At 51.5% G+C, this 18,062-nt stretch overlaps 1 protein-coding gene across 2 annotated transcripts in view; it reads right to left on the bottom strand.

Annotated features, from left to right (window-relative positions):
- The window catches only part of LOC122384027 (ubiquitin carboxyl-terminal hydrolase 32-like), an 88,777-nt gene that overhangs the window by 30,538 nt on the left and 40,177 nt on the right, over positions 1-18,062 (bottom strand). For both annotated transcript variants that reach the window (XM_043370987.1, XM_043370988.1), the window contains exon 20: positions 17,017-17,168. In XM_043370987.1, the coding sequence (XP_043226922.1) occupies positions 17,017-17,168 (152 nt within the window). The remainder of the gene's footprint in view (positions 1-17,016; positions 17,169-18,062) is intronic.

Raw genomic sequence — 18,062 nt, 5'->3', positions numbered from 1 at the left:
GACCAAAAGGCAGCATTCCGAGATTTCAATCTGGGTAGTATCAGCCAAAGGGTGGCGGATGCTCAGAGCAAGCCCACCTGTGATGCTGTTCTGGGCTCGCTTCCGGCTCCACAGGTGGAGGCCAAGGCGACCCTCATGCAAGGAATGAGTGCTTTGGATGTAGAGCGGGTTCTACTGACCTCCAGTGAGGAGGAGGCCCGGCTCATCAAAGAACGGCTAAGGAACACAGACCCTCCCTGCGCCTGGGCCATACATGACGCCAGAGAACAAGCAGCAGAAGCCAAAAAGAAATTCTACACTGTAAAAAAAGTTTACCAACTAGTTAGTTATCCGGCCACTTTTCACTAACCATAGGCGTGTAAGCAAAACACGCATTTCATGACTAAGTGTGTTTTCAATTACACGCAAAAGGTTGAATAGCGTGTTTTGAAACACACCTCCTAGTTTTCGAATATTTGCCAGGTTACTATAAGATAAGCCGTGTAAGCGTGTTTATTGACTATCATCGGTGTGTTTTGTTAATAACTACAGACGTGTTAGGTAACACATGTGTTTGTCACACGGCCACTTTTCACTAGCTATATGCGTGTACGCAAAACACACATATTGCGTGTTAGCTAACTAAGCTGTGCGTGTTAATAAACTAAATGCATTTTTGAGAACAGGCGTGTAACTTAACTAATGTGCGTGTTAGTCACCTCTTTTCACAGCCGCCCCCCCCCAAAAAAAAAACGAATCGAATTAAACTCATCAAACATGTTTATTCAAAACTGCATTCAAGCTCCTTTCAGCAAGCTTACAACTGCATACAGTAATATTTCTCTATTGTACTAAAAATGAACCTAAAAAAGTAATCTTCTGTAGGAAACTGCCGAGCGGCAAAGGCGCTCCGTTCTAAAGTTACGTTCTAAGCTATATATAAACGATCAAGGGTCAGGGTCTGATTCTACGACCACCCCCGCCTGTAAATCCGCACCAGCCATTGCACCAAACAGTCTCCAAATACGTATTAGAACATTTAAAAAGCTTTATTTCTGTCGTAGAGGTAAATGAAACTGCAACAAAAAGGCAAAAATTCTCTGACCGAACAATCGTGGCTCATATACCTACACAATTTTCTTTGACAACATATAGATGCAGTGGACATAAACCAGTCTGTGATGTGATGCACTGATGCAGTGGACATCACATAAATCAGCACCGCACCGCGTGCACTGCCTGAGTGCCCAATGAACTATTAGGTACATTTAATTTATTGTTTAAAGCACATTTAAAGTTAAATGCAGTCTTAACCTGCAATATGTTCATTCTTCAGTCGGTCATAAATACTTATAGAAATCAATTGACAATCAACCAATGAACAGTGCCTCCACCCTGAGAAACTGAAACGCCAGCAATGCCTGCACTCATCTTCACCATAATCACTCACCATACGAATAAGGATGAAATCCATGTCCAATAATCCATATCATTTCACTGTCTGACTTCATTTAACACCACACCAGCTCCTTATGCCACGCAACACTTATACGCCACAGCAGCTCCTTTATATACCACACCACAACGCACACGTCCTCTCCCTTCTCTGACTTGGCACAGACTGAACATGGCGGGCGCATGCAGTGGGGCGCGGGTTAAGGGGCGTTTAAGGGGTAAGGGACCGGTGCCACACATCTGGAACTCGACGCTGCGGCTAGATATTGACCCGAGGAATCGATTGCGACCATTATTTTGGCGATCAGACGAAGCCTTGAGGCACTTTTGACGTGCCTCAGGCGCCTCGTGTGAAGTCCGTGGTTCACCGGTACAAACTGGTGCTAGTGACCGTTGGTGTCGATGCGAGCGTGGACCGGTGGTGTGGTGCTCGTCACTCGTGGCTCAAAATTGTGAAAGTTTCTTCTGGCGATTTTGCTATCAAGGGGAGTTCTTGTTGACCTGTTTGCGAATGTTTGCTCATTTCCGCGTTGATTCTATCGTGGCAGAGCAGAATTACCGTTTGCCGTTGGGACAATGCTCATTGTTGTATTCCTTGGACTGAAACCATTCCCGGTACGGATAGCCACCACAAGGCGGCTGCCATCGAACTCAATGCACGATGGGAGAAGGCTCACGCTCTCATGATGGAAAGAATGTCTCTGGAGGATGATGCTGACACCCGCAGGCGCCTGCAACAAGACATCAAGAACTTGAGATCAGAGCTGACGGCGATCACGACCGCTGAGGAGATGACGGGAGCGCAGCTGATGAAACAGCTCCAGATTCCTCATCGAAATGACCTTGAAGCTCACTGGAATGATGGCATGGCTATCATCCGCAGACTCCGGGATATGTGAACAAGGGGGCATCATCCCCCAGGCACCACCACACGGCACTCAGGTACTCAGTCTTCTGTACAGTAGGTACAGAGCTCTCACCAAGCACCCTTGTAGGCAGCCAGCCATCAGCACTATGCTCAGCACCTCCACGCGTTCACAGTTGGATTTCCGTCATCGCACTGCACTGTTACAGATCATGGCATTTCTTAGGATTAGCAGCTTTGATGCAAACCAGAATATCATCCGGTTTTTTTTCCAGTACTTAAGAAAAAAAACATTATCTCGGTATATTCATCACTAGTAACGACACCTGCGTGGCGGCAATAGGTACGCTTTAGGTTTCATATAATTAACACCATTTCACCTCTGCCGAGAACTCAGTTCAGCTCCACAGTACGTCCCAACCCGCGCCTGGCCGGTGATGCGGCATTTGTTATTCATGCCGCTCCGCCCTCACCACTCAGCGGCTGGCGCCAGGACACTCAGCGGCCGGAGCCGGCGCTCTCTGAACACACGCATGTCTCTCTGGCAACGCTTTTAGCCTGCTAAATGTCCACTAATGGTTTTGACGTGTTTCTTGGAACTCTCCTGCGCCGAACACCTTCAGCCACGAGACCAGCGCGTGACACTAGCTACTCACGTGACACTTCACCTCTAGAAGCCTCCAGTGCGTTCGAGAAACTGTGACGTATAAACGACCAATCACAAGCGTTCGATTCTTGTTTAAAAGGTCCTAAGCCAATAGTAAGCCGCCACGCAGAGTAAGGGACCACCGCCCTACAATAGGAACTGGGTCGAAGGGAGTCGAGCTCTACCCAACCGGCAGGGGGTGAGCTCAGAAGACCCTCGGCCGTCACCGAGACCAGACGTGTTCAACCGAGTCTGAATCGTGTGTGATCAGTGAATACATATGTGCCGAGAAACCAGCATCTGGCAAGGGCCAACACCTGCCCGCCGTGCCCCAGCCCTGGGCCCGAGAACGACGGCGTGCTACACTGGTGCCGCTGACCGGGATCGAGCCTACTGCCGTAGAAGCCGTCTTCTCTTCCATCTGCTTCTTCGTGCAACTCTCAGCCGACGAAAAATTACAATCAGCCAGTGGTTGGTAATTGGTATGCCATTCCACGGATCACTGGCCGGCTACCGTATCCACCTCGACGTACCCATCGACCCGAAGTCATATACTGTAAACTGCATCTGCTGGCGCCTTCTAGAACCAGTCTCCACACTCAGGGCTAATCTCCAAGACGTGCTGCCGCGCCTCTGCGGATACCATAAAACTTTCATCGAAACCCGAATCGACACGCCTATCTCCCGCGACCCGTGCGACTGCCAGGACAACAGTCAGCGAAATTTCTGCCCAAAGTGCGGATTTTGCCATCGCTGTGGCAGCGACCTGTGCACCGTCTCAACAAACAGAATTCACTCGTGCAGCTGCCCGCCGTGCCTGGAGCGCTGCTGCCGCCTTGAAGGCGCCAACCCGGACCACTTCAAAACCACCCAGCTGAAGCACCTCCTGCTCCGCAAGCGCCAGCTGCCGCAGCGCAGACGCTGCTCCGGGCCCGTACCGCGAACCGAGTCGCAGAGCCTGGAGGAGCTGCCACCCCTCCGTGGTTTGACACCACCGTCATCCGCCAACTCTGACAATCACGCGCCCGCCGCTTGCGCGAACGCCGCCGGACAACTCCAAGTGCAACTTCCCAGCTCGCTAAACCGCGACTCAGACGAGTGGTAGTGCAGTGTGTGTGCACCCCTCTCCAACGACCGGACAACCACAAACAGGTACGTCCCGACAACTCCCAAGCGACCACTAAATTCTTTTTTCTTGATTCTTGTTTTTGTGCGTATATATATAACGTAGCGAATAAAGTTTTGTATTCTCACGGTTGGTTAACGGTCAATTGATTGTCTCGATGGCTCATCCGGAAACGTCTCGCCCGCATGCTTCTGCTTCTGCTCCCTCGGGAACAATGATAGATGCAATGATGCAAGGCTTTGGCATCCTCAAAAACCAGTATTTGCTCTCACATCGGATGGAGATATTAACCTAATTTGATTAGATTTAAAGTTAATGGTGATAGATTCAAATTTAACCTTATTAGAGTTAAATTTGATGTCTATGCTAGCTTGCTATTAAGAGTTGTGATGATTCCTTGCAGGGAAAGTTGGAGGTCGCCCGCCGGGATCTGGAGCGGGTCCACCGGAAAAAACAAGGCTGTAGTCGCGAGGCTAGAAAAGATTATTTATGCCACCCGGACCGCACCGAGTTACGCCCGGCCAGATTGGCTAGATCAAGAGATAGAGTGGGCCCTATTGGAGCTCTCTTGAGCCCAGCTCACGTAAGGATCATCAACGCTGACTCATCCGACGTTTAACTCAATATACCGTTAACTGTTACCACCGACTCCCATACCCAGTTTACCATACCAGCTCCTATATTAAATCTTGCCATCCATTGCTAGGGCTTATTGTTCACGATAGCTAGTGTACGTAGCTGCGAGGATCCATGATTTAATTCTAACGCCAATTTCCGTTTGTTACAGATGCATCGGGCAACAACGTTCATCAGAAACTACAATGACCACCAGTGCCTCGTTTGATATATGGTTGAGCTTCAGCGTGTATAGTTTGAAATACATACGAATTTCCAACCAGTATATGCGTTGACGCATCCTTACGCATCCTTAATCAAATGAACCGCGGATCCTTGCGCTACTGTCCAGCAGGATGTCATTCCCGACTGCAAACGGCTAGCTCCAACAGGTGCCATGGGTCCAACGCCAACACCCGCCTGACTCACATGGCAGCCTGCCGTCGCCGAATTACTCCATCTACGCCTCCCACTCCGCTGTGCTCCGTCGGTTCGCCCGTCACAAGAGTGACGGACGTGATTGCTTATTGGTAGCCTCCTTTTTGTCGGCTTGTTGGGGGAGGAAAGATATGTGGAGAAGGAAATCGGTCCCGCAGAATGCCCTGTCTCATCAGGCCATCACCCTCCTGACTGTGCTGTTGAACCAACTGATCGGATCCCGCCATCCTTAGTCCGAGCAATGAAGTAGCACTAGTACATCAATCCATACAATGGACAGAATAATCAAGCCTCGAAATGAAAGCATCTCCCACCAGATGTGTTTGTATGCCACAAAAAGGACTGCGTGTACCAAACAACCTTCGTTCAACCAATGTGGTTTCAGCCCATGTTGCCTCTCGTCGAATCGTGGCTTTCCGCATTGCGGCCAAAGCCCAAGGTGTCTTTCGTATATGAACCTGTGCTCGCTTTGTTCAATACATTCTGTTCCCGAACTTCAAGCCTGTATGTCGGGCAAGTCTTAGTTCACTCTCTCCCTTTATCCCCCGACATTTTGGTAGCAGCGGTGTGTCCTTTCTTTGTATGACTTTTTATTGTATGCATGTAATTATATATTGCATAGGCATATTGTATGTATGATTTGATAACGTAATTTTACGCCGCTTGCCCTTATATTTATTCAGTACTTGCAATACTGAATTCCTCGACTATATCGTATTGAGTGTTACTGTTTTTCTGCGTTATTTGAGGCAACACATATCTATATTACTTTGTGAAATTGTGCCTCCCCCATCTCAAGCGCTCTTTTCCTCTAACATTCACCTAATTGCTTCATTTATTTCTCCTTATGATGAGTCATAGCCGATCCAAGATTTTTCAAGAGATTCGGGAAGCCAAAGTTCTGCGGGCTTGGCCCGATATCGTCGCGCTAAAAGTAGCCAAGTCAAAGTTGCAAGGCAACGTCGCAGATATGGTGCGAAATCGGTACGAGTTGAATCATGCACCTTCGTTTGAGGAATTCTCCCAATTACTGACGGCGGCGCTTCATACTGAACGCCCAGTATCGGCGCGACTCCAGGAGCTGATGACATGCTCTCAGCATCCGTCGGAGTCCGTCGATGCATTTTCATCGAAAATACGAAACCTTGCCAAACCACTACCGGAGTGGGATCTCGATGAACATTCAAAAACACTGAAAAATCAAACGGCTACGGCGGCTTTCATAAAAGGGTTAAAAGCCAGCATACGGCAGCACGTACTGCCACAAAATCCTGCAACATTTGAAAAAGCAATCTCGTTGGCAAGAACGTTGGAAGCAAATGCTTCCTTCTTTCCTAACGATTCACCTTCACCGGCCACCTGCTCGGTTGAGTCACCTCAGGCAAACTCGGATACACAGGCTTTGCAAAGTCGAGTAGCAAGCCTAGAGTTGGCGACTGCCATTCCGGCCCCGCCTACCCAGAGAGGTCGCGGCGGCCGAGGCCGACCATACAGAAGTCGCTCATTCCATTCATGCGGACGAGGCTACACAGCTCCGGCTCCTCGTCCGCACAACCAAGATTACTTTACGCGCAACTACCAGTACCGTGGCAGCTCGCACTCCCACAGATGTCACTGAGGAGTTGGCCGGTGGCGGCAACGATCCCTGTCACCTTATGACTCTCAGCGCAGGTACTCCCGCTCTGTGTCGAAAGATCGTCATCGATCGGCCAGGTCAATGTGTCGTGCGGCACCCTTTATATATATCGCGTCCTTTGTCCTACCTCAACAGTCACAATTTCAGCCGGCCCGACTACTGGATCAATACCAGAGTCGGATCAGTGCAGCGCCAGCCGCCTCACAAAAAGGATCGCGTGTTTCATACAACCTTCGTTCAACCAATAGCGTTGCAGTCCTTGTTGCCTCTCGTCCAATCGTTGCTTTCCGCATTGCGGCCAAAGCCCAAGGTGTCTTTCGTATATAAACCTGTGCTCGCTTTGTTCAATACATTCTGTTCCCGAACTTCAAGCCTGTATGTCGGGCAAGTCGACGCTGACAAACCACACAGTCTGAATAAACATCTCGAACCGACCGATCGTCTCTCTCTCTCTCTCGCCTTCCGTGCCACCGCGACAATGGTGGCCGACGGCCAAGAACCGACGGCCCCGTGTTGCTGGGCGTCCCAGACACTCAGATTGGAGACACTCCAGGATTGTAGGAAAACGCATACCATTTCTGTTGTGTTATGATGTACCTATCTACTGTTTGCTACTGCATTGCAGTTAATGCAAGTCGATTCGCTGAGTAAGGCAATACATATTAAAAATGTAGGCGCACGAATGCCTCTCTGGACATGGCCTTGCATGAATAAAACAGAAGAAAAACAAGTGTCTCACGAAGCCCTCAACTGCGAGGTCCCCGGATGTGGAGCCACCAAGACAGCGCCGGACATCGCAAGCTGCATCGCGCTCATGCAGCTGCACCAGGCACAGGTACACGACAACAGCCCAAGGCACTCGGCAGGGACCCCCCAAAATCAGTCACCCCTCCCTGCAACTGGACATCGGAGAAGATGAGTGGCTGGCGTTCAACCGTGTGGAGAAGGAAACTAGACCTCCCACTCCCCGATGGAGGCCCCAATTCCATATAGTCTTAACTCTCTTTTTACCCGTCTGGTCTTCTGTCTGGGTGTCTGGGGCGCCGAGCAACACGGGACCGCCGGCTCTTGGCCGTCGGCCACCCAGTCACGTGACGGCGTCCCGACACCCCATAAAAACCTATGTTTCCGTGAATACACTCACTCACTTCTCGGCCACCGTCTTTACGGGGAACAGCGCCGGACCCGTCTCCGAGGGCGGCCTAGTCAGCCGTCCTACAACCGACGCTGGGAGATGTTCTCCGGGGACAGTGGCATGGGCCCCCGCCAAACCACGGCCCAGCTGATCGTCTGCTGTGAGCCTCGGCTAGAAACGGCACTCTACCGACAGCACCCGGTCATTCACCAAATTAAGTGTTCAGTAGATAAGACATACTAAACGTGGCTCAATTCGGACAACGGAGCAGTCCAAATGCCACGCGCCTGTCTGGGCCAGTCCCATATTTACGGGGTTCTGGCACTGCGCCGCCATCTGCCGTCACCTCGCGGCGCGGGCTCGACAGTGCACAACCAGCCGGCATCATGGCCGGACGTGACGGCGCGGGCGTGAACAAGTGTTTGCGTAAAATGCCTTCGCAAATGTCAACAAACAGCATACACCGACCGACAATGTATATACGTACAGAAGAAAACTGTGCACTGTATTTGGTATATGTGTAGCATGGCTCCTGCATGCCTATCTGACAATGAGCCAGAGATATGTGTATTGTGAGCTTTTACAATCAGTTTTCAACTTAAACGATGTGTATTGGGCTGTGTGCCGCAACACAATTTGACGATTGCTCTTTCCTTGCTGCAGTCAGTCTCCTTGCCTTACCGTCATGCCAGCCCGAGTCCATGGGACCGACAAAAGGCCGCTGCTGGCCACGCCGATCAGACCGCCACCGAGCAGCACGTCCTGCCTGCCTGGCACGGGCCCAGCCCGGCAACAGGGACGTCCAGCTCTCCTGCACCACCGCACGCCACCTGGCGCTGGAGCTCGTTAGCCTTCTGGCGGTCTGTTCTTCAACTTCAAGACGACGCTCTGCCCCATCCATGTAGTGCAAAGAGTGTAACAATGCGTTCCTATGCTCTTAAGCGCCTGAGTACGGCAAATTGCTCCATTTATAAGGGAGAGGCATCACAACGTTTATCTAAGGCTCCTGATGCTGCCCCGGATTATTACGATGCTGATGATGACCATAGGTTACGAAAGCGAACCGAGAAGTTAATTCAGGAAAGGCGAGCACCTTCCCTCATTCAACATTCGGCAAAGATGCCGAGGGCCAAAGATGTCCAGAGACGGTGGGTCTCTGGCAATAGAGCGGAGAAGTCGCCTAGCCGCCCGTAAGTACCACCACCTTGACGGGCAAACAGAGCGGCCTGAAAACGGTCCCGGAAATGGTAGAGCTCGGAAAGGCGTCGATGGGCGAGAGGTAAGCGCCTAGCGGTACCGGCCGCCCGTGTCAGTTGGATCCGGGTGGTCGGCCGATGCGGCCGGTTGGTATGACCGGATGATGGTATGACGGTTGGTATGGCGGTGGGCGAGGGGTAAGCGCCTAGCGGTACCGGCTGTCCATGTCAGTGTAACAGCCCATCACCGATACATCAACCTGTCAGTCAGTGGGGTCCGTCCACACGGGGACTGCGCGACCAGCGGGCGGGAGAGAGAGAGAGGGGTCTTATTCACGACAGACAGCGGGGCACCGCAGACGAGGCGACTGCCATCGTTGGTGGCACGGAGACGCGGGGTGCGGGACCCCCCCCCCCCCATTGCTGCGCATCAGACGCGACTATTCAGTTGTTGGGTCGGTGGTGAAGCGCCGCGTGCGGCTTTTTTTTGCATACTATAGCTGGTTAGCCGAGGGGCGTGTGAAAAACTGGGTGTACGTGTGTGTGCGTGTAAGCAAGTACTTTGAACGACAGAGAGAAGTGAGGAGAGGGTCAGTGCGGCTCTTCGGCAACATTTTTTTTTTACAGCTTGTTGACTTCATAGTTTGCGTCAATGCGGATAGATCAGTGCGATACTGACAGCCAGTCACAACCTCGGTTACGTGCTTGTGCAGTGCAGAACTAGCAGTGGCGTAACCCGGAGTGCACCGCGCTGGTACGACCCCCTCCCCCCACCTGGCCGCCGCCGCCTGGCAGGACCCGCGGCGCGGGCCAGCAGAATGGCCCTCAGCCGGGCGGCTCGGTCTCCCCCCCCCCCCCCCAGCGTCTCCACCCGCGCCGCTACGTGACAGGACAGTGGACAGTGACCGCGGCCGAGACACGCCCCGGCGAGGCGGTCGCTTGGGTAGGGAACAGACGGTCGTCGCGCAGGTGTCTCGGGGTCATACCCCCTCCCCCGACCCCCTGGGGTGCCGATCTGGGAGGAGGCGGGGGAGACCGGCCGATACGTCGGCAGCACCCTCTTCCGAAGAGGAAAGGAATGGATGGGACAAGGGGCGCTGACCGCCGGGACGAGGCAAGAGGGGCAGAACAAGCGACAGCGGAGAGGGAAGTGGGACTGCAGGGGCCGTGTGGCGCTTGCAGGGAGTATGTGAGCAAAACGGCAGAAGAGCGGCCGTAGTAGTTTCGGGGCTTGTGAGTTGTTGTCTCGCGGCCGATTTCATATCTTGGTAATATCTCACACCACGCAGTATTTTAAGCCCCAAAGAACAACGCCATCTTAGAAGAGGGGTGGGGGGCTAATTAGCATTTGATGCCTAATATGCCCCAATTGTATGTCTGCGTGCTTGGGTTGCATTTCACTTGATATGCATATATATTTCTATATAAATCATAGCTGGTAACTTAATACGATTATACCATTCAGCTTTAAAAAGTAGAGCAGAATGGGTGGGAAACTGTCGACCCCGGCTGGACGACGGTGCAGAAACTGGTTCGTTTTCTGCTCTCCGGTTGGTTCTGAGATCCCCTGCCAAGCTGAGGAGCCGCTGGGAGGAGGTCGGCGGCCCCTCTCCGGCGGCTGATTCTGCCGCTGACCTGTGGCCGTTCCCACAGGTCTGCTGTGCCATCTAAACGATGGCTGTGCGGAAAACCCCTGCCACGGCGGCAGGTGTCACACGTCACCCGTCAACGGATCCTACAAGTGCAGCTGCAACAAGGGCTACTGGGGCAAGGACTGCCTAAATGACATCAACGAGTGCGAATTAGGTAGGCATTGTCATCTGGGCGGCGAGACCGTGTTGGTTTGTTTGTCGTGTGTTTGGCAGTGGTGATGGTGGTATATAGGGGTATTGGTGATGGTTGGCCGTAGCGGGGCCTCCCAGTCACCGGACAAACTAGATGTGCCGCCGCCGAGTTTGCCTGATGCTATCAGCGGACACATAATATCGACCCTGAAAAGTGTCGGGGCCGCACGCTCGCAGCCACTCCGTCGGACGGAGAAGAGCTGCAGAGTTGGCGCCCAGACCCCGGCGCCGGTCCCAGTCCAATCTGTGGGAACGGGCCTGATTAGAGCCGGGCCCGATCTATGCCGGTGTCGGGGGCGGTTATTGCGCAGCTCCCTGCATGGGTTGTGTAACCGTACTGTGGCATTACTGGCAGCTCTGCCAGTGACCATTACCCCGCACTGCAGTGGCGGTTCTTCCATTGAGGCATTTGAGGCAGTGCCTCACCAGCTTTTGGGTAAAAAAGCTTTTATTCGGTTGCTTCCTTTATTTCATTCATGGCTTAGACCATACAGACCATACTTAGACCATACTTCCATGCCTCTGCATAGCAATGCTACCACCTTGGGTGTTTACCATGCTACATAATAGTTGCCAATTTGGTGGCCTAATGCTTTTGTATGGGAGAATCAAGTGAGGCTCAGCCTTGCCGAAAATAGCCAAGATCGATTTATTGTGATTTTAAATTTGAATCTGTAGATATATGTTCAATATTTTTGGAAAGTTCTTACCGTGCTAGAAATGAAAAATAATTTTATATGAAATAGTTCAGGGAATTGTCTTATTATGCCATACTTTTTCTTGAAAAAAAAATGTTTGAAAGTGCCAAAGGGAGCAGCGGCCTCCGTTGGAAAAACTTGGGCTGTGAAGCAGTGCCTCTCACAGCCTAAAGACTAAAACCCTAGGCGTTTTTGAAATGGCACATCGGCAGCTCACTTAGATCGAGTGCGTTTCTGGCGCGGTTACGACAATCAGTGATTCCATAAATCCATCGGTAAGCAATGCGCAACGCCTAACTACCTCAATCATTGCATGACATATCGTCACGTAAAGTGAGCCAAGGTGTCCTGTACATTTCATTACTACTATATACAAAAGTAGTAGGCATATTTTCTGCGGGTATTGTTGTACCTGCTTAGGTAAAGTCAAATATTTTTAGGTTAAGTGGTTGTTGAAGCCTGATGCACAACCACTTTACCTAAAAATATTTGACTTATCATTGTCTGCTATCTATTCATGTGAGTAACTTCTTCCTTATCCACGGGTAGGCAAAAATCAGTAGGTCAGGTTAGGTAAGGTTTAGGTAAGGTTCCCTACGCTTCCCATGAGGGAGGGAAGATATTGTGGGACCGATTCCCTTCTCTTATATCGTGGTGAAGAGAACACACGTTCGAGCCCCGCTGTCATTCGGAGACGCGGTCCCCCAACGCGTCATGGCCCGGCCGCCGACCCAAATAGGTCGGTGGACCTATAGGGCCTTGGGTGGACCGGCCAGTATCCTGTAACCACCGCTGCTCTGCGCCGACACCGACGCTGACGAACTGTACTCATTCGGAATACACCTCTCGGCCAGTTCGGACCTTGTCTCTCGCCTTCGGTGCCTCCGCGACAATGGTGGCAGCGGTGGGATTTTCTAGCGAGCTCGCTTGGCAGGGGCCAAACCCCCCATGAGGCGGCGCAGCTAACGTTACGGGCTGACCTCACATTTTTGCGTCCGTGTTGGCACGACTTGTATAAAACTGCCACGTACTCTAAAAATACAGGCAGTGCTTCGGATCAGCTCTGTGGTGGAGGACGGAGCACTGCTCCTGAAAAGAGGTAAGGGGGCCGCTCCCCTCGCTACAACAGGCTTTACCGTTTATGCTCCGTATGTGAAGCGGTCTTTAGGCAAAAACCTACAGGCGGCTATTTTTATGTTGGTAAAACTGGCCTCTGCACGAAAAACGACCGCCTTCCGCACCGAGCACCTCAGCATGTGTGGTCACTGATTCAAAAACGATACACTTCGTTTACACTTCGCAAAACGTTCAGTTTGAGTTAGAAGAGGTTCTCTAGGAGGTGTTTGCCTTTTGCATTGTAGTGTGTTAGTGTTAGTGTGTGAGTGTGAGTCAGTTGTAGCAGCGTGCCGTGGACCCGTGGGCCCGTCGCGGCGGCGGCCATTACTCGGCGGCGGGTGTATACACATATATATATATATATATATATATATATATATATATATATATATATATATATATATATATATATATATATATATATATATATATATATCTTTAAACGTAAATATTCGGATTCAAATTCGAGTAACGATTGACAAGATCAACATCTGAGGAGATCTCGACGGGGCGGCGGGGGCGGCGGCGGCGGCGGCGGCGGCGGCGGCGGCGGCGTCGGTGACGCTCGCGCGCGCGCAGTCCACGTGCCATTAAGGGTGTACTTCAACACCGTTATGACACCCTAGTAACACTCGTAACGGTGTAAAATTGGCTGGGAGTGAGCGCCGCGGCGGCCGCGGTCAGCGTCCCGTGCGTACATGTGCACTCTGCGTGGCGGCCGGTCGTCCAGGTGCCTAAGAAAACACGCAAAACAATGAAACAAAAATAACTACGGCCGGTGGCCGTCTTCCGCTCGTAATGTTAAACCAATGGCGATCGTACCTCTTTTTTAAGACGCTGCCGACGACGTCCCCGTCGGCCACGAACTCCTCGCATCGAAATTTCGAGAAATACATTTTGTACCTCACTTTAAGTGATCTGGGTCTAAAATCTTCACACCGTAAAAAGGATCATATTATTTAATGTATGTATGTAATGGATTACGACGCATTTAAAGATAAATGCGTGCGTAATAACGTATTGCAGACGCGTCAGACGCCAGCTCCCCGTCGGCCAGTCCTGTGGAGCGAAAATCGCGAAAACCGACGGTACCAGCCGGCACTCTCCGGACTATACTAAAAAACAGTAGGTATCAACGCTGATGGTGAGCACCGACTGAACAAGCAAGTGTGTTCTTGCTAATATTTGAGGACAATATGATTGGTCGACGCGTAGCTTCCGCGTCAAACATTGTTTTATATAAAATATAGTTCTGCCTATAATAAAAGGTAGAAAATAATCCTTTTTGCAAAAAGATTTTATGTTATTTTCTTATCATTTTGCGCATACACAATCATGATGACCTTAAAGGTCAAATCACGGGTTGAAATTTTGAATCTCCCGATTTTTTCTACACCGATCGTCCGATGCGATTTCTGATGGTCGCATTCACGGCCGCCTCTGCCACCGTGGCCCGACTGCGCGTCCCCTTTTTCGTTAGACCATATTTCAACTTGTAGCGCTTAATCGCTCATGCCAAACAAAGTTTGCTGCCTTGTTAAAGGGTAAAAGAAAATACATTTCTTTTAACAGATGTCTGTCAAATGAGGTTGCAAATGAGCTCCGAAGTTGGCGTACACTGGTTGCGAGTTTTTAAGTAGACCAACATGGCAATGGCTTAAAACTGTCGCGCTAACTACGAGTAGCGTAGACGAAGAGTGAGTGAGGCGTGGATGTGCTGGAACCTGTCTAGTATCTGGCCCTCCAGCCGGCAGTGGCCGAGCTCTACGAGAGGAGTAAGCCAGAGCTGTTCGACCAGCTGATATGAAAGGTTCAGCTGTGCCGGACAGAGACGCTGTGTGAAGACAAATTACTGAAGCAGCAGTGGCTGGATTCCTCGGCGAGTATTCGCATGAGCATACGATGACGTCATCCGACATTCAGCTGCTGAGACAACTCGCCGCACTGCGAAAGTGGGGCGATTCCCATCCAAACTCACGCACGCTTGTCATCTCCATCGACGTAAGCGCTTGGAACAACGGTTTCCGATCCGAGCTGGTGGACGGAGTCATGAAGGCGACGCTGGCACGGTACTATGACGAGGAGATCCTGAAGGCGGTGCACAAGCCGTATGAGTACACGCACTTTTACTCCGTCGTAGGGAGAGAATTCGTCAACTACTGGTACGGCCAGGGCGGCGGCATCGAGAGCCTCAGTCAGAATACGTGGGTCTGGGTATACCTGGTAATGTGCCACGAGAATCTTCTCGCAGTGGCAGTATCTGTACACCTTCCTGTGCCACGGAGACGACTTCCGCGCGTACATCAGCATCCCCGAGGCCACAGCGCAGGAGCACGGGATGGACCATATCCGGAAGCAAATCATCCGGGCTGTTAAGGAGGGCCTGGCAAAGTACAACCTGTCCGTGAAGGAGTACGACTCTTTCGGATCCTCGACCTTCGGTACCTACAAGAAGATCATGTCGGTTGACAGCATCGTGCTCCCGACCTCATACAGGAAAATCAAGAAGGCCCACTCCACGATGGACGTGACGATTCCGTCCCTGGATGCCTTCATTGGAACCACCTTCTCGAGCGCCCATGGGGCATGTGCGACCGCTCCCACCGTGCTACCTGCTGTGTGTCGGCGGTGCGAGCTTGGGCGAATAAAATTGTATGCGAATCGATCGTATCATGTGTTGTCACGTTGCGAGCGACTTAAGCGAGTGTCATTTGAGCGAACGTCATTTGAGCGAACCATTTTCAGCGACTGGCAACTTAGCGAATATCAACTTGAGCGATTATCAAATATAGCGATTATCAATTTAAGCGCAAGCTATGTTTCAGCGACATATTTTTCGTCGACTACAGTTTGAGCGACTGTCATTTCAGCGAAACACTCCATCGTCCCGTAACGGTGTATTTTTTATTTTTTATTTTTTTCTTTTGCGAGCGTACGTACAACGAATGTTTCCGGAACTTTTCATGGTTATCAGGAACTGGATAGCGGATGTCACGTTCACAGTTCAGACATTAAGCTCCAAATTTAATGCCACATTTCTCAAAAATTCCAGCGGTTCGATTTCACCTGCTGTTTGCCAATAATGGTGACCAAACGTTTGTTCAGAGATTCATATTGCTTATGCTGTTTTTCGCGAAATTCCCCCGCTTGAATTTAGATCAGTTCCTCATGTTGTAAAATTTGTTCTTGCCCCAAGCAACGTACGAATTTCCAGATATTTGGGCGAGGTCCCTGAAACCACGGTGACTGCCTGAAACATAGACTGGATCCCCCTGTGCCACCCCTCGAGTTTATTATCGGTCCTTGGCATTCCTTCCATCGTCCTATCTCTCACGTTCCACATTTCCAGATTAAGGTTGCAGAATGAGGCCAGATATTTTTGTGGTTTCCAAGCTTGAAAGCAAATTTTTAATTTGCCGCTCGCAGCTTGAAGCATGACACATACCAAGCGCTTATTCCAAGGGCAAGAATTCCCGAAAAGTAGCAAATGATTGACTTCCGTCGCGTTCGGTTTCGCTGTAACTGTGTTCGCTCAATTGGTCCCCCATTGACCCCCATATATTCGCTCAATCTGGTTTCGCTGATTCTGGTCCTCGCTTAAGTTGATAATCGCTGTGATTGAATTCGCCGACTTGACAATCGCTAAAAAAGTCAATCGCTTAAATTGATAATCGCTGAAAAGGCCTCGCTCAAATGTCGTTCGCTGAAATGACGCTCGCTCAGGTGTCGCAGAACCGTGTGTCGGGCCTTGCACGGATGAATTCAATACATTGCAAGAAAATATAACAGACGATCAGAAGGAAATACCTGAGCGTTAGCCAAAAAATCTACCCATTAGTCTCCCTTGTCACCAAACGAAGGACAATTCCCAAGCGCTCACAATGTAGCGAACCCACCGGATTGGAAGAGACGGAAGCCGAAGAGACGACCACCGCGACGCAGGCACACGGGCGCCGCGGTCCGATGGGTGGGACGCGCCTCCCGGCGCCGGGCGCGGCACTCGCTCCCGCCCGCCGCGGCCCCGCTCGATCGACTGACGCCAGCCGCCGGCCGGACTATTTCGATCCAGACAGCCCCCGCCGCCCCTTACCCGTCTCCCCTCGTCGGCGCCCTACAACAACAGCCGACGCAGCCGGCGGCAGGGGCGCGCCCAGGTCCCCCGCCCGGGGGCGGCGCCCATGGGCGTTCCCAGGCGTCGCTCCAGGGGAGGACCTGGGGGTGCGGTGCTGCAGTTGCTGCCCAACCCCGCCACCTGACGCCCACTCACCTTCACAAGCGGGTCGGCCAGCTCGCAGATGAGGATGCTGGCCTCGTTGACGCCCGACATCTGCTGCAGCTGCTGCTTGACGGCCGAGTAGCGGGCGTCCATGTTGAGCCGCAGCCCGTACCGTACGGGTACTGAGCCGTCCAGACGTACCACTGGGGAGGAGAGGGGAGGGGAGGGAGGCTGTCAACTGGAAGGACCGTGCCAGAGTGCGAGTCCGTACTGTACGGGTACGGAGTCGTCCAGACGTACCATTGGGGAGGGAGAAAGGGTCATCAACGGGGGGACTGCACTGTACTGTGCCACAGTAACTGTCCGTACCGCACGGGTACTGAGCCATTCAAACGCACCACTGGGGAGGGGAGGGAGGGGTGTTAATGGAAAGTTGACCTATAATTTCGCGAATAAAAAAATGACTGGCTGGGACAATACAAAGAATCGGTAAATTGCATTCGTAGAGTCTTGCATCCGGCGGCAAATCACCTTCCAACAACTTGATAAAGCAAACTTACAGCTGTTCTGTAAAATTGCTAGGTAGCTTGTCAGTTTCGATTTCAATTGGGTTGAAAATGAATCCAGAGAATCTAAGTAAATTGCAACCTACCTTGACAAGTTTTTTGGTGCAAGCCGGGACATCTGCGCAAAAAAAAGCAGTCCGTACCACAAGGATACAGATACAGTTTCTCTCAGACGCACGATCAGGGAGGGAGTATCATCGACTGTTTAACTTCACGCACTCTCCTCCCTCCCATTCACACCGGTTCTATGTCTCCCGTCGCCTGTTCTCCCCTTACCCCCCCCCCTCTTCCACTCACTGTCTCCCTCTCTCCCTCGCTCGCTCTCTCGTACGTCACTGTCTGGATGACGCAGAGGCTATAACGAATGAGCTGCAGATCGAACCCCAGGAGGGAAAACACGTCTAGACAGAGACAAAGAGGGCTGCGTCAGGACCAGTCCATTTGCACCACGTCAATAAACAGCTGAGCCAACTGGTGCTACGCAGTAGCTCGTATAGCAGAGGAAAAACACTACAGAGCTGACACAAAGGC

This window comes from Amphibalanus amphitrite, unplaced genomic scaffold, assembly GCF_019059575.1.
Source record: "Amphibalanus amphitrite isolate SeventyFive unplaced genomic scaffold, NRLGWU_Aamphi_draft 000180F_arrow, whole genome shotgun sequence".
Classification (NCBI taxonomy): Eukaryota; Metazoa; Arthropoda; class Thecostraca; order Balanomorpha; family Balanidae; genus Amphibalanus; species Amphibalanus amphitrite.
This window is presented reverse-complemented; position numbering and strand designations above follow the sequence as displayed.